General features: G+C 52.4%; 1 protein-coding gene across 3 annotated transcripts in view; it reads right to left on the bottom strand.

The window, feature by feature from the left end:
- Positions 1–17,257, bottom strand: part of MGMT (O-6-methylguanine-DNA methyltransferase) — a 300,898-nt gene that overhangs the window by 229,159 nt on the left and 54,482 nt on the right. For 2 of the 3 annotated variants that reach the window (XM_045439249.1, XM_045439250.1), the window contains one exon: positions 3,954–4,090. In XM_045439249.1, coding sequence (XP_045295205.1) covers positions 3,954–4,078 — 125 coding nt within the window. In that variant the 5' untranslated portion in view covers positions 4,079–4,090. Of the gene's footprint in view, positions 1–3,953; positions 4,091–5,516; positions 5,585–17,257 lie in introns of those variants that run through there. The other variant, XM_045439251.1, reaches the window with a different exon arrangement.

Genomic DNA, 17,257 nt, shown 5'->3' with positions numbered 1-17,257 from the left:
GGGGCTCGAACTCACGAACCATGAGATCGTGACCTGAACTGAAGTCAGACGCTTAACCTACTGAGCCACCCAGGTGCTCCTCACCACTTGTTTAAAAAAGTAGTAATAATAACGTTGAGACACGTACAAAAAGACTAACAAAATCCCCCATGTAGAGCAAGTATTTTCCATCCGAGAAAAGACACCTATGAGACCCACAGGGGCAGCACCATGGCTCGGGAACCGGAAGCCCCCGTGACTGGAACAGGGGAAGAATGTCCACCGTCACAACGTTTACCCCATATGCCAGAAGATCCAGTCAGTGGTGAAAGTGGAAATAAAAGGCATAAAGATCAGAAAGTTGTCTTTAGTCACAGGACCGACTTTCTATAGCAGAAGTCCTAAGGAATCTGCAAAACAATTCCTGCAACTATTAATTCAGTAAGAGGACAGAAGATCAACATATCAAAAATCAACATAAAAAACGATGTACCAGCAGCCAGTAAAAAACCATTTTAAACTAATTTAGAACACCAAAATATTTAGAAGTCAGATGTACAAAAAACATACGAGATCTCTATGCTGGAAACTAGAACACAGAAGAAAATTAAAGACAAGTCGAATGAATGGAGACATAAACCATGTTCATAAATTGGAAGGTTTTTAAAGTGGTCAACCCTCCCAATTTGGGTACAAAAATTTAATGAACCCCCAACCAAAATCCCAATCAATACTAGACACCTTGATTCTTTAATATGGAAATTTAAAGGCACTGAAGCCAAAACAGTCTTTAGGGGAAAAAAAAAAAGTTAGAAGACTCATTACCTTAATTCAAGACTTATCACAAAGCTATGCAATCACATCCACACAGTTCTGGTGTGGGACAGATGAAGCGATCACCTGAACCACGGAACATCCAGACATAGGGACGCACACAAGTAGTCAATTGATTTGACAAATGTGCTAAGGGAATTCAATTTAGAAAGTTGTTTTCTCCTCCTAAATGAGGAGAAAACTAAGTAACTGGAAAAAAAACTGAGTACCTCACCACAACAAGGTGGTTCAAGATGATGGGTCCTAGATCTAAACATAAGAGCCCAAAATTATCAAGTTTTAGAAGAATTTATCAGAAAATACTGGAGAAATTAACAGTAGGCAAATCTTAAAGACAAAAAATGCTAAGAAAATCATCAAGTTGTAGTCCCTCAAAATTAGGAACTTCTCATTGGAAGATGGCACTAGAATAAAAATAAGCATCCAGTTGTGAAATACACATGGTAATACACATATCTGATAAAGGACTTGTAACCAGAAGCACAAATCAATGATAAAACAAACAGGATGCCCATCGAAAATGGGCAGAAGACCCACGCAGACGCCGCACAATGAAAAGTCAGGAGTGGTTGATAAAGGTGGTTAGAGGAGGTCATGAGGAAAGTTAAAATCAGAACGAGAATGTTTCGGACCCACTAGAATGGCTAAAACTTTAGAAACTAACACATATCAGTGAGAGCACAGAGAGATGGAAACTCCTGCAATTTCTGATGGAAGGGAGTATGAAATGGTTCCACTTTGGGAAAAGTTCTGGCAGTTTCTTGGGAGGTTAAACATACATTTGCCATGCAATCCAGCAATCCCACACCTTGGAGCTGACTCCAGAGAAGCAAAAAGGGGTCCAAAGAGGCTTGAACAAAACTTTCATCTTTACTCCCACTAGCCAAAAATTGGACAATTCAAATTCCATCAGTAGAAGACCTGATAAAACTGTGGAGTATTCCTAGAATAAACTACATTCACCACCAAGAAGGACCTACTAATTGACACACAACAGGGGTGACCCTCAAAACGTCGCTGAACAAAGAATCCAGTACAGAAGACTATACCCTAAAGTCTATATAAAGCTCAAGAATGAGCGGTTAATCAAGACAGAAATGGGAACGGTAGATACCAACAGGAGCCGGGACTCACAGGGAGCACAAGGGAACAGGTGGTTTAGAGAGTTCCAGATCTTGGTTTAGGCTGGAGGCCATTTGGCTTGTACACTTTTCTCAAAACCTCACCTCGATTTTCTATCACTTGAAAAAGAATTATCAACCCTGAGTATTCATAAAGAATTTTTGAATCTGTAACTTTTAAATGTCCCTTCCTAAAGTTAACCGTGGGTGTATAACAGACTACTGGTTAAAACTCATTTCCCACTTGCCCCTTACACACAGAATCTCGCCTACCCTGGCTCCCAGCCCGGTGGTGGCCCCGTGACAGGAGGATGCTAGGGGCTCCTTCTGGAAAGGGGGGTGGGTCCCTTTCTCTCTCCTCTGCCCAGAAGGGGAGCGTGGCAGCTCGCACCCCAGAGGCCGGCCCAAAGCACCAGAATGAGGGCCACAGCCTGGAGAGGCAGAGGAAAGCCGGAGGCAGCCATGAGACCCAGCCTCCACTGCTCATCTACGAGCGTCTTACTGAAGCCATCCGGACGACTGTTTCAGGCTGAACCCAATCCTGATGCAGAAAGCAGCTCAGAATTAAGCCTTCTCTTGTGTTCTCATCACCCAGAGTGGGCATTTAACGAAACGTCTATGTTTTATTTTCTTCCCCAAATTCACTTCCAGGAATTTTTTCTTAAAGCAAAAAGTTCCACAAAATTTCTGTGATTTATTGGGCAAGTGAATATGCTAAGAGACAAAATGACATTCCCCACGAATTATTTGGTGTCTGTGATTTTCTGAGCACCGTGGCCAGATGGTTTTCATAGAAAGAGAAGAGTGTATTCATATAGTTCAAAGGTTTGCTTATTTTTTTTTTTTTTTTTGGCCTTAAAAAAAAAAGTACTATTGATTGTAACATGCAGCTCGACAGGAAAAAAATCTCGACACTGGAGGCGAAAACGGGTATTTATTACCGTGCCCGTGCTCATTATGGCGGTCTCTGACAGGGGTCCATTAAAATCAATTTTTATGTTTCTATGTATTTTCTTTATCTAATGTTCTCTGGCATTGTGTTTATTAGCCGGTTAAGACAAACACTGAGCAGGAGTGGGCGGTTTTTCCCTCTTCTGTCAGAAGTAACGAGAACTGCAATTTTAATACAACGACTCACAATCGATGGATGGAGGAAACGTTACATTTCAGAACCAAACGTTAAGGAGTGCTTTAAATTTTTTATGTTTTTACAATTAAGAGAAATACGGTGGAGATCTGTCAGAAGAGAAGCACGTGTCCTGTTAGAAAAGGCAGCGCTCTAACATCATGCTGGGGGGCTCCCCCCAAGCTCAACCGCCCCCCCACCCCCGTCTGTCTGACACCACAGGGGCCACGAGAGCTCCAAATCAAGCAGTTCCAAGACTTCAGCAGGAAACTCACCTGGCAGACTCTGAACAACGAAGGCTGGTCCTGATTTAAAAGCATCAAGATCAGGGAAGCATTTCCCCCCCAATCCCGGTCACCAATCTTCCAGAGAGATTCCCACACTTGTTGAAGAATCAAAATATTTAAGGCTTATAGTCCATCGACTACTCTGTAAATGTTTTTTTGTTTATTTTAGAGACAGAGAGGGAAGGAGAATGCGAGCTGGGGGGGGGGGGGGGTGGGTAGGGGAGGACAGAGGGAGCGAGAATCCCGAGCAGGCTCCACACTCCGTGCACAGCCTGAGGTGGGGCTTGATCCCATGACCCTGGGATCATGACCTGAGTTGCAATCAAGAGTCAAACACTGGATGGACTGAGCCACCCAGGCGCCCCTGTAAACGTGTATGTTAATTAGATGTCATGGGCCACTAGCGAGAGCTGTGCCCCTGTGGTTACCTGCAGGCAGAGGACGCACAGACATCAGCAGATACTGCTGATGCAAAGTCCTGGCCCAGCCACGGGCCAGGCTGAGGTTGGTGGCTGCCGGCCTGTGGCTCCGTACCACGCCGCAGTACCCACCGCTTCTGTGCCACTCTCAACAAATACCGCGTGGAGAGGACTGCAGGGGACTCACCCGGCGTCGGGGGTCTTCCTGCCGTGCAGCCTGATCTCATGCACACCCTGCTCACAGGCAGAGATCTCAATCTCCCCCAGCGGGCTGTCCACCACTTTGTAGTTCATTTCACAGGTGTTGTCCATTCTCCCACGCACCTGTAAAAGACGATTTTAAAGCAATGAAGTACACGTGAAAAAGCATGGTCCCTCTTAAAGCACAACGAGCACCAGTTACTGAAGACAAACGTCTTCCGAAGTTCTTCCCCATTCTTGGAACCTAATCATCGGATGTGTCGTCTTTGTACTGCACTTACTTCAGAGACAGGAAACTACCAGGACCACTAGAGCAGCCGACTAGCGGCACACACGCCTTCCTTCAATTACTCCCTAGCCTCACCTTGAACCAGGGCTCAGTCGAAGAGGCGAAAATGACCAGAGCTCCCTCTATGGGGTCCCTAGAGCCAAGCTAACCTTGCTTCAACAAAACAGTTACCAACTTTCTCACCAACACAGGCTGAAGCCACCGGATATTTTGAACAAAGTACATTTAAAAGCAAGGCATCGTGGAGTGAAGGTGGACACAGCTCTTGTGCAGTGGAAGCTGTGCTGGCTGGGAGTGAGCCCCATGCACGCATGGAGAACACACACAGCTGACCCTGAACAACATGGGTCTGACCTGCGTGGGCCACTGTGCAAGGTTTTCCCATACAGGGCTGTAAATGTATTTTTTTTTTTTTTTTACGTTTATTTTTGAGAGACAGAGAGAGAGCACAGTGGGGGAGGGGCAGAGAGAGAGGAGAAGACACATTATCGGAAACAGGCTCCAGGCTCTGAGCTGTCAGCACAGAGCCCGATGCGGGGCTCAAACCCACGGACGGCGAGATCATGACCTGGGCCGAAGTCGGACGCTCAACCGACTGAGCCACCCAGGCGCCCCAGAACTATTAATGTATTTTTTCTGCCTTACAATGTTAACACGTTCCCTAGCTTACTTCTTTTTATAAGAACACAGTATATAATACAAACATACAAAAGGTGATAACCGGATATTTTCACAGGAAGGTCAACAGTAGGCTCTTAGTAGCTAAATTTTTTGGGAGTCAAAAGTCACGCAGATTTTCGACTGCACAGAGGTCAGCATCCCTAATCCCATGCTGTTCAAGGGCCAACCGTGCACTTCACTTACTTTCAGAGAAACGTACAAACACATAAAAGCTCTCCTATGATGCACTGTCCCTGTTAATTGGCAGATACTCATTTCGGTCAGCGGACCAAAGGCCGGGGAGACCGAGCAGGTACAGCGAGGGTGGGGAGGAGCCAGGCAGGAGGTCCGGGCAAATCGACACTGGATAAAAACCACCCGACTGCGGGCAGAAGATGCCAGCCAAGGGTGGGCTGTGGGGACGCGAACGGGGATCAGCCCAGGCCCCGGAGCCTGTTCCCTCCCTGCAGCCCCTCCTCCCGCAAACCGCGTGACCTCACATGCCAGCGTTTCCCCGCGCTCGGCCCCACGGCAGCCACCAGCCATGCACCGAAACAGCGACAGCCTCACCCCCCACCCAGACCATGCGCTGCTCCTGACCTGTGGGCCAGGCTGCTGATCACAGCTCTGTCCGCAGGCACCTCCGATGAACTGTCCGCGATGTAACCCTGCAAAAATGCTCTTCTGCACATGCGGCTTTTCAGGGACGTCACTGCTGTCCATCGTCACCCCCACCACGCCCAGGACTCACCCTAGGGATTCTCCTCCCCCGGTCACCCCATCAAGCTCCTACCACTGCCAGCTCCGCTCATTTCCACCCCATTCTCCCCGAGGCCTCATCAACTCTCATGCGAGGAAGGACTTCCCTGAGACCCGAGTTACACCTGGGCCCTTCCCACCCCTTCCCGCCCCTCGCCCCCAACAATAAATCAGCTGCCAATTACACAAAGGGGCTACAGCAGGGTCCGAAAACTGCAGCCCACAGGCCGCAGGCAGCCTGACACCTGCTTTCGTAAATCACGTTTTGCGGGGACGTGGCCTCGCTCATCTGTCTGCATGCTGGCTGTGGCTGCCTTCCTGCTGCCCGGCTGTGACGGGGACAGCGTGGCCCTGAGCACTCACCCCGGCCTCCACACGCCGGGTCTGCTGAGCCCCTCGAGGTCCGCGCTCATGCACCCTCCTACCCCCACCGAAAGGCCGGCCGGCCGGCCCTCCAGGCAGCTCAGGGGCCTGACACTACAGTCCCTCCACCACACGTCCTCTTCCTGACCTCCCCACATGGCCAGCCTCACCACCCCTACCTTGACCTCCTCCCTTCCCCATCCTTCCACCTGCTGCTAAAGCCACACACCAACTCCCTCATCTGTCTTCCCAGCAGCCATGGGGAGAAGTGCATTTATGGCCCTGATGAGGTCAAGCAGTACCCCCAAACCACAGAGTGTGTAAGCATCACCCCGAGAGTCCATCCTAAGCCCCGGGCTGCAGAGCCACCCTGCTCAACACGCACTTTTCTGTGCGTCTTGACCGGGATCTGAAATAGACTCCTCTCAGTTCCCAGTGAGGGGACACGGGATTGTGATGTTCGCCCGATGTCACAGATGCTCTGACATGTCGCACTCCTCGACCACCCCAACGTCCATGGATCCACGCTTCGCCATGCAGGGGCAGGAAGCAGGGGGGTGGCCTCCCACCACGGCCTGTCACTTTGCCACAAGTGCCTTTATCTGTGGGGTAAAGGACACCTAAACCACAGGGCCTACACAGGGACTAGTGGGAACATGGGCAGACACTTGGCTTCCGGGAAGGATTTGGGATTGCCATCTTGTCACAGTTGACATTTTAACCACATGCCCTTGGCCTTCGATCCTGTCTCGCAGCGCATCGGCTCTCCTCTGTAAAATCTTATCCAACAGCACCAAAATCCTTACTATCGTAAACAGCGGGTGGCCACCCCTCCCCAGCCCCCCAGGGCCCTCCCTCATTCCTCGGAGCCCTCACATCTATGGATGTTTCCAGTCACCCTGCAGGGCCTGCTACCAGGAGTCAGGGCTCCACTGAAGACAGATGCATCACACACATGAGAGGCTTATCAAACAGACGAAGTAGATGAGCAGCATTTCCACCATCCAGGCCAAGAGTCTGGCACAGCATTTCCCACAGTGTGTTCTAGAAGACTAAAGACTACTCAGAGAAATGTGGGTGCACTATCCCCTCCTGGGAAACTCACCATGCACATTAGTGTGTTAAAAGCTCTGAGCAGTCCTGCATAGAAACTGGTTTTTGTCAACCATGAACTCACGTCTCCTACCTAGGCCATGCCTGTCAGGCTGAAAGTGGTTTCCTTGCAGATCTGGGCGCAGGCCTCAGATCCAGACCATGAAAAGCCATGAGCCCCCGTCCCAGGCACGGCTCCGAATGGAAAGCGTCAGAACCTCATAGCAGCTAATTTAAGCACAAAAGCAATTTACTGAAAGGCTGTTCCATAACTCCCAGAACTGCTGGGAAGGCTGGAGAAACAAGCTCAGACAACTGTAGGAACCAAGACTGGCCACAGTCCAACCACAGCCAGAATCGAACCTCAGGAAACATCTGTAGGACCACAGGGACTACAGACACGCAGCCGGCACCGTTGCCACCGTTGCCCTGGAAACAGGATGTTGCAGCCACTGCCAGTTTCCTGCTGCCTGGCCCCGTGCCATCTGCCCTCAATTCACGGCCCGGAGTGTGGACCCAGCACCACGCACAAGTTCACACTGGCACGTGTCCCAATTCACGGCCCGGAGTGTGGACCCAGCACCACACACAAGTTCACGCTGGCATGCGTCCCAATTCACGGCCCAGAGTGTGGACCCAGCACCACACACAAGTTCATGCTGGCACGTGTCCCAATTCACGACCCAGTGTGTGGACCCAGCACCACGCACAAGCTCATGCTGGCACACATCCCAAATCACGGCCCGGTGTGTGGACCCAGCACCACGGCACAAGTTCACGCTGGCACGCGTCCCAATTCACAGCCCAGAGTGTGGACCCAGCACCAAGCACAAGTTCACGCTGGCACGCGTCCCAATTCACGGCCCGGAGTGTGGACCCAGCACCACGCACAAGCTCAACGCTGGCACGCGTCCCAATTCACGGCCCGGAGTGTGGACCCAGCACCACACACAAGTTCACGCTGGCACGCGTCCCAAATCACGGCCCACTGTGTGGACCCAGCACCACGCACAAGCTCAATGCTGGTACACGTCCCAATTCACAGCCCGGAGTGTGGACCCAGCACCACGCACAAGCTCATGCTGGCACGCGTCCCAATTCACGGCCCAGTGTGTGGACCCAGCACCACGCACAAGCTCAACGCTGGCACACGTCCCAATTCACGGCCCGGAGTGTGGACCCAGCACCACGCACAAGTTCACGCTGGCACATGTCCCAATTCACGGCCTGGAGTGTGGACCCAGCACCACGCACAAGCTCACGCTGGCACACGTGCCAATTCACGGCCCGGTGTGTGGACCCAGCACCACGGCACAAGCTCACGCTGGCACGTGTCCCAATTCACAGCCCAGAGTGTGGACCCAGCACCACGCACAAATTCACTCTGGCACGCGTTCCAAGCAGGAGAAGGATGGAACACCAGTTGCCCATCTTCCTTCCCAGGACTCAATTTTCTCACCAATAAAACAGCAATGACAGTGCTGATTCCACCACCCTCGCTGGGCTGTTCCGTGGCCTGTAGAACACAGGGAAGATGGTGAACGGGCCACTGGACCACTGCTCCTCTGGGGAAGGGCCTCCCTGTGCACAGGACACAGCCAACTCTCACCCCTACCGCAAGGCACAAGGGGGAGACCCATCTGAGTATGCACATGGGGGTCGGGAGAAGGTTAGGCCAGGGTGGTGAAACTGACAGACGGCCACAGGCATGAGGCCTGCCTCTCCCGTCTCCACCACATGGAGAAATGGTCTCTGGAGACCTCGGTCCTGCTCACTCCTTGGTAAAAGGACCTGGCATGTTATAAGGCCTCACCCTGGTGGCCAGGCTCCGACCACAGTCAGTTAGGGGTGGCTGGACTTGGAGACTGTTGGCCTCGAATGCAGGGTTAGGGCTGCAATGGTGGTCTCTGAACCAAATATTGCCCAGGCACCCCGGGAACCACATTTCTGAATGGGACACAAAGGACCCTGAAGCTTGGCCTGCCCACCACTGTACCAACACCAACACGCACCCCACGGCCGGCAATGTGGTGCCAACCCTGGCCCGCCTGGTCTAACCTCACACACGAAGAGCAGTCCACCCTCATCAGGTGAGGACAGGCTTGGACGAACCACACTATTGCCTGAGGGCACAGAACACCGTGTGTCACTCACAGAGCAGGGGACGCTCTTTCCAAATCATGGCAAGAACCAAAAAAGGGCAACCAGTCTGTAGTGGCAATAACTGGGGAGTTGAAATCAGAGTATGGGTGAGCGGCTGGGGTCACCTGGGGCCACAACCAATCAGCCAGTCATGGGGTTGCGTGAGGTCTCAGGGATTTGCTCCTGAGGCTCTGTTATCGGTTAACAGAAGAGAAACCAAATCCCACTTCAGTTTCCTGAACGCCAGGATTCCAGACCTGCCTTCCCTAGGACTGAGGCCTGGTACCCAGGCCCGGGTCCTGGGTGAGGCCTGGTGGGGCTGTATTTTCTCTGGCGCTGCTGGGTTTACCTAAGCCCGTTAGCAGAACCGCGGCTAGTCAGAGATAATTACCACAACCCACCGCCTACTACTTTGCCAAAAGAGCAAAAGCAGCAAATTTTAACAGCATTTTATATGAACCTGCCAGAAAGGGCGCCCTATGTGCTTTCTCTCCTGTAGACAACAGGCACGCATGCACAGAGTCCTTCCACCAGCAAAAGTAAAAACTAGCCGATGTCCTAGAGCAGCCACCGCGTCACGGATAACATGTCCCCGGACGGCAGCGCTGGGCCGTGTGGCGTGGCGGGCAGTGCGTGGACGGGAAGCCCCAGGCGGACAGCAAGTGTGACACAGCACGGGCGTGTTACAAGTCAGGCAGAGCCCGTAGAGGGCGGAGGGAGGCTCGCAGGCTGGGTGGGGCGTCGCTGACACCAGGGGGACAGCAAGAAGAGGCTTCAATAGTCGGTGAACGCGTCGGGGAGCCAGCGTGTCCCAACACAGGCTGGGGGGAGGTACCACCTGGAAAGCGACAATGCCAGACACACACGGGGCCGGCCAGGAGCGAGGCAGCACAAAGGAGCCGACGGGATTCCGAGCCGTGTGAGCACGACAGCTCCCATCCCACACCCTCACACAGCCAATGCCCCGCGCTCCAGAGACCAACCCAGACAGGGCCAGGCGTCTGACCCCGAGAAGCGAGCCAAGAAAGGAACAAGGCCCGGTGAAGACACTCGCTGGTTGGCAGTGAGACAAGATGCTCGGGCACCAAGTCCAGGGCCAGGCCAGCCCCTCAGGACTACAGGGAGGCCATGCCAGTGGGGAGACAGGTGAGGAGGAAGAATTTTTGGAGGAAACGACATCCACATGGAGGGCTGGCTCATAACAGGAGACAGGCAGGCGAGACGCCCGGGGGGACAGCGGCCGAGGCGAGCACGGCACGGAGGGGCCAGGAGCGGGCGAGGAGGCAGGTGCCACAGCAAGCCCGGGCTGCACAGCCCGTGAGGCCGATGGATGAGCCTGGCCTTGCCCCGAGGGGCCCTAGAAGATTAGACGGGGGAGAAGCCACCCGGTTTGCCCATTTGGAAGCTTCCTCTAGCAGGTGTGTAAGGAATGGGTGGGAGAGAGATTCGGAGTCGCTGAGGACGGACAGGAGCCCAGCCAGCACAGGGCGACAGCACTAACCAGTGAGCAAAAACCAACAAACATGCCCCTGATGCATCAGTCGCTAGGAGAAGGTGCTGGGAATTCAACAAGACAAAAAGGGCCTACTGGGGGAAAGTACCACAAAAGTCAACTCACGCATGCTGGGCCATCTGTGCCACAGCTTTTGTATAAATCTAAAATTACTCCAAAATAAAGTCTGTTTTTAAAAATCAATACGGATAGAACAATTTAAAACATTTTTTTCTGTTACCTGCATATTCTGAGTTCATAGCAAACGAGTTCCTTTGATAAGGAGAAAACACTGTGTTAAAATCCCACATGACAAAGACAAATGGCAGCAGCAAATCTTCTAAAATCATCATGGCCTCAATCTCATTTGTGTAAAACAAGGGACTGTTAATGCTTTTCTGAGTAAAATAAAAACTCTTGAGGCATGAGACTTTTTGGGTTAAAAATGGGTTAAATAAAATGCACGCACACAAAAGCAAACCAGATCTTACCCCTTCCTTCACATCATAAATCCCTAAAAATGTGACCTGACCAGCCCTACACATGCTGGTGCCCTCCCTGCCTGCCTGCCCTCATCTCTGACCAGGGCCCCCGATTTCACTCTGTTTCTGCTGCTGTTTAAACACTCAGACCTCACTTGTGCCTCAGGGCCTTTGCACCTGCTGCTGAAGCTCCCTAAAACATCTCTTCCTAACATGCTGGCACAGCGGCCTTTCTGTCACTTAACTCATAAGCCTACTCACACATCACCTTCTCAGAGAAATCTTCCCGAAACAGTCTACATCCTCCATCCCTTCTATTTACAACACTTGTGTCACATGCAATTACATTAGATGTGTTTTGCTTGTGTGCCCTGTGTTGCCTTCACTAGAACGTAAGCTCCAGCACAGGTAGCGAATGTTAGGTGATAATGCTGGCCAACGAGTAAGAAGTCTGCTGAACTTTTCATTAAAAAACAACAACAACAGCAAAAGTGGCAGGCACCACCTCCTTCCCCTTCTTCCTTCCTTGACCTGGTGTACGTGCAGGCTGGAGCGGTGGCAGCCGCCTGGAACATGAAGGAAAGGCCGACTGGAGCGCCCTGGCTGTGATGCCACAGCAGCGGCCGCACCCACCGCACTGCCACACTCCGTCTCGCGTGAGAGAAAGGAAGTCCTGCTTGTCACAAGGTGGCGTTCTCAGGAATTCCTCCTCTCTTCCGGCTGGAGTGGCTTACAGGCTCCACAGCACTCACAATAGCGGCCAGAATACTGTGGGTGCTCAGCGAGGACCTGCTGAATAAGTGAACTGGTTACACGAGTCATTCCATCATGCCTGAAGGACCCAGAAGGGGGAACTCCGGAATTAATAAGAATCCATGGCTGGGGCTCTGATGGCGTGAGGAGACCAGGAAGGCTTCCTGGAGGAGGTGCTGACATGAGACAGCAGGCCATCTTGGGGCATCAGCAGGGAGAGACTATGGCAGGCAGATCTGCCCGTGGAGGGCCCAGTGCCACGGGGAATCCGGGGCATTCAGGGAACCGAAGGGGGCGCCCTGGAGGGAGAGGCCTGTGTTTGAGAGGCACCTGCTGCAGCAGCCCTGGGAGCCATGGGGAGGAGTGGGGGACAGGAGTGGGAGGGCACAGGCTATCCCTGACAACCCCGAGAACATCTGGGGTGGACAAAGGCCTTGCTGTCTGCAGCGCAGCTGCCTCCCCAGCCCCAACGAGGACGGACAGACGGAGAAACCCAACCACCTCTCACTCCCAGGCAGGGGCTTCAGGTGCGTGACACAGGGCCGTGGGAGACACAGCGATGCTCAGGCCTTTCTTCCCGAAGAGGCCAGCAGGCACCTGCAAGAATAAACCCCCTGCAGCACGGGGAGGGAGAAAGTGCCACTGTCACTTCCCAGCGTGCCTGACGGCACAACATGGAACCCAAAGTCTGGGGGGTCTGCAGTCGGGACTCCAGGACCTGTCAGCAGCTCCCACAACTGGCTGCTCAAGTAAGTGGTTCCCGGGGAGCCCAGTGAGCGCACCGCTTCCCGCTGTCCCACAGCGTCTCACGGCCCTGCAGACCAGCCCGAGTCTTCTGCCGACACCACAGGCCACACTCGGGCCTCTGGAGGACCAGACGGCGGGCTTCCCACTCCCCACTCGCATGAGGCCCAAAGTCTGTGGCAGCCCACGGGCTCGGGGGCCAGCTCCCCGCGTCCTGCTTGCAACAGCCACCTAAAGCCACGAGAGCTGATGTTAATTGGTGGCAGGAAAAAACGATTTTTCATGGCTATTTGGAGACCTCTGAAGAAGTGAAGCGAATTTCGTTTCATCCCCTTTCAACATGAATGGCGTTTAATGTTCTGCATTAAGCGGTTGGTGCCAGAGGCCAGGTTTCCACTGCAGGAAATGCAAGGAGCCTGGGGACAGAAACGGTCTTGCCTCTCCTTCACTTGTCGTCTTCCAGGCACACTGTGTGGGTCTAGACACGGACTTCCAGAACCACCTCCGCAGTCCCACCTTCCACTTTTAACCCCTTTCAGCAGCACCCTCCCGTGCAAGGAAAATGCCAGAAAAAGAGCTAGAAGAAACCACCTGCCTTCTCAGACACCGTTTTCAAACCAAGTACCCAGACATTTGCTTCTGTTGGACATCGGGCCACAGAGTCCATGCAGACAGCGGGGTGCAGGCCTTCCTGGGGCACCCCAGCTGGGCCCGGGTGCCCATCAGCTGCAGGCAGGAAGTGGGAGCCCAGCCGGTGCTCTGGGGACGCCCTCGAAAAGGGGAGAGACCGTGTCTCGCTGCCTTGCGACACCAACAAAGCCACCACGAAACGATGACTAATTTCGTAATCTCCCTCCTGAACAGAAAATAAGAAAAAGCGGGTGGGAAGCACCTTCTGTCCTCAGGACTAGAGATCAGCCCACCTGATGATCGGGTGAAGGGGACTGTCTTAATTAGAAAAACATGGGGCGCCTGGGTGGCTCAGTCAGTTGAGCGTCCGACTTCGGCTCAGGTCATGATCTCACGGTTTGTGAGTTCGAGCCCCACGTCGGGCTCTGTGCTGACAGCTCAGAGCCTGGAGCCTGCTTCAGATTCTGTGTCCCCCTCTCTCTCCGCCCCACCCCTGCTTGTGCACTGTCTCTGTCTTTCAAAAATGAATAAACATAAAAAAATGTTAAAAAAAAAAAAAAAAGAAAAACACACGTGTCAAAGCCCTGGTAAGGGAGCAAGTACTTTCTACCGTATGAGCATCACCTCATAACAGAGCTCGCTGTGCAGGCAGGGGGGCAGTGGATGGGCTGGAACCCATCCCCTGCGGGTGCAGATGCTGAGGAGGAAGCTGCGGGCCAGGAGGCCAGGCCAGCAGCTCCGACCCGCTCAGGGTACCGGCTCTGCCGAGGCCTCCCCGGGGGCACCTTGCTAGGCTACATGCAGAAGACAGCCCAAGTGGGGGCTCAGTTTATGATTCGCTAACAACCAAAAAGGGCTGGATGAGGTTGGAATGGTTTTGCCAAGAGAAAACTTGGGCCCGGCCATCTGGTGTGTCAGACTCAGAATAGATCCAAAGGTTGTGCAGAAATACCACTCCACGTCCACACAAAAACCTGCACCCGACGTTTACAGCTTTATTCGTAAGTGTCAAAACTCAGAAGCAACCAGGAGTCCATATACCATCTGAAAAGTCTGCATACTGTGTGATTCCAACTATGTGGCAATCCGGAAAAGGCACAACTATGCAGTCAGTAAAAGGACCAGGTGCAGGGGCCGGGGGCAGGGATGAACAGGCAGAGCACTGAGGATTTGGGGACCAGGGAGACTACCATACAGGATGCTATAACGGGGGAAACTGTGTCATCATACATTTACCGAAACCCACACAACGTACAGCACCAAGAGTGTGCCATCTATGGGCGAATGCCCCGGTGGGGGCGCTGACCGAGGGTGAGGTGGAGAGTGTCTGGGGCCAGAGTGTCTGAGAAGGCTCTTCACCTTCTGCTCAATTTTGCTATAATCCTAAAACGTCTCTAAAAATTAAAGTTCATTAATTAAAAAAATATCACTCCAAAGCCTTGTGCCATGCTGCTGGTGTGGAAGTGATAGTCTGTATTTATTGCTAAATTTCTAGGAACCCACACATGCAGACAGGAACAGAGGAGGAATTCTCCATCACAATCACAAAAGCTGGCTTTCAAATGAAAAGCTTGTATGGGATGCCCATGCACGCCGCGGTCTGCTCCTGTTGTGGGCTCACACACAGCCTTCCAGGGTACGGGATCTGGCCAGAGCACGAGGGTGCCTTCCTTCATCACCCTCACTGCAGGCAGCCCTGCACGGCACAGCACCTTCCCTATTAATGCCACTTTGGCTGTAAAGAATACTCTAAGGACAAGCGCCCTGGGGAGCAGGGACCAGGGTGAAGAAGGGGCTTCCACGGCCCCGCACACATACACATCTTCCTGGGGGGCTCAGAATCCGCAAGGTGGCTAAATAAGGCACTCCAAGGGGCGCCTGGGTGGCGCAGTTGGTTAAGCGTCCGACTTCAGCCAGGTCACGATCTCGCGGTCCGTGAGTTCGAGCCCCGTGTCAGGCTCTGGGCTGATGGCTCAGAGCCTGGAGCCTGTTTCCGATTCTGTGTCTCCCTCTCTCTCTGCCCCTCCCCCGTTCATGCTCTGTCTCTCTCTGTCCCAAAAATAAATAAACGTTGGGAAAAAAAAAAATTAAAAAAAAAAAAAAAATAAGGCACTCCAAGCAGCAAGTTATAAAACACATGGGAAGATGCTTACATGGAGATATGGAGGGGCATCCAAAAGGATGCATTCACTGGCCTTTAAGTTCTTTTTTATCTATTTTGAGAATGAGAGAGAGAGAGAGAGAGAGAGAGAACCAGCAGAGGAGGGGCAGAGAGAGGGAGACAGAGAATCCCAAGCAGGCTCTGTGCTATTAGTGCAGAGCCCAATGTGGGGCTTGAACTCCTGCACTGTGAGATCATGACCTGAGTCAAAATCAAGAGTCAGATGCTTAACTGACTGAGCCACCCACATGCCTTGTGTTCACTAGCCCTTAAAATAACCATTACTGGGGTGCCTGGGTGGCTCAGTCGGTTAAGCATCCAACTTCGGCTCAGGTCATGATCTCACGGTTCATGAGTTCAAGCCCCACAGGGCGCTCTGTGCTGACAGTTTGGAGCCTGGAGCCTGCTTCAGATTCTGGGTCTCCCTCTCTCTCTCTGACCCTCCCCCGTTCATGCTCTGTCTCTCTCCGTCTCAAAAATAATCAAACATTAAAAAAAATGTTTTTAAATAAAATAAAATAACCATCACCAGATAAAAACAGGCACTATCTACACTTTAAAATTATACTTAAAGCCCGGTTTTCCTTTCCAAACTTCTCGTTTTTGTTCATATTATCAAACTGGGAGGCCAACCTCCCAGGACATAGTATCGTTATTTGTGGGAGGGCAACCGCTTTTGTGTTCTGGAGCTCAAACGTGGTTTGAATCTGCACTCCAACAGGAATTAAGGGACAGAATGCAAACTGCATTCTGTGTGAGTGTGACCATGTGACCGTGTGTGAGAGGGAGGAGAAACAGGTGGCAGAGAGGAGTGCAGAAGACTATGTGTGCAGTGTAACAAACCGCTCCAGGAGCACCTCTAAAAGCATCCCCGGCCGCAACTGCACCCGAATCCAAATCCATCCCAACGGGGTAGGTGCACGACGTCTGGACCTGCCCAAACCACGCATGACAGCAGAACACGGGAGTTTATCAGTGGCCATCACGTGTTTCCTTGAAGCGTTTCATAACAAGCTTTCTGACTAACCAGGCCGCCGCACGCCGGGGTCAAACCCACAGGCTCCCCGTGGCAGCGGATATACCAGTGTCTGAAGCGTGCAGGGGCCCCGGGGTGGCTCAGTCGGGTCAGCATCCAACTCCTGACCTCAGCTCAGGTCTTGATCTCACGGTTGTGGCCTCAGGCCCTGCACTGGGCTCTGAGCCTACTTTAAAAAAAAAAAAAAAATTAAAAAATAAAATAGAGCATGCTCAACCCCGAGTGTGCACACTCTGGGGTACACGGTGCTGGGCCGGCACAGACGAAACCACAGGGTGAACACTGCACACAGTCCTAGCTAACCAATTTCGTGGAGGAAAACGGTTTTATACCTAAACAAGGATGAAATGGGAAAATCCTAAGTTTGCTGAGGGAAAGAGGAGCCTTCAAACAGGTTTCCACTTGCTGGGCTCCCAGGCCCTCAGGAGCCCCTGTGCCCCTGCCCCTGTGCCCCTGCCTCAAGCAGGACTTTGGGGGAAAGCTGGGACAAACGCAGCTCAAAGGCTCCGTCTGCTCAGGTCGCTCTATTTCCCTCCTGTTTTGGCAATTCAGTGAAACCAAGTTTGCGTACCTAATGAAGGAAAACCCACTGTTTTAAAAATAATTATTTTTAATGTTTTTATTTATTTTTGACAGAGAGAAAGACAGAGCATGAGTGGGGGAGGGGCAGAGAGAGAGGAAGACACA

This window comes from Leopardus geoffroyi, chromosome D2 (assembly GCF_018350155.1).
Source record: "Leopardus geoffroyi isolate Oge1 chromosome D2, O.geoffroyi_Oge1_pat1.0, whole genome shotgun sequence".
NCBI classification, from domain to species: domain Eukaryota; kingdom Metazoa; phylum Chordata; class Mammalia; order Carnivora; family Felidae; genus Leopardus; species Leopardus geoffroyi.
This window is presented reverse-complemented; position numbering and strand designations above follow the sequence as displayed.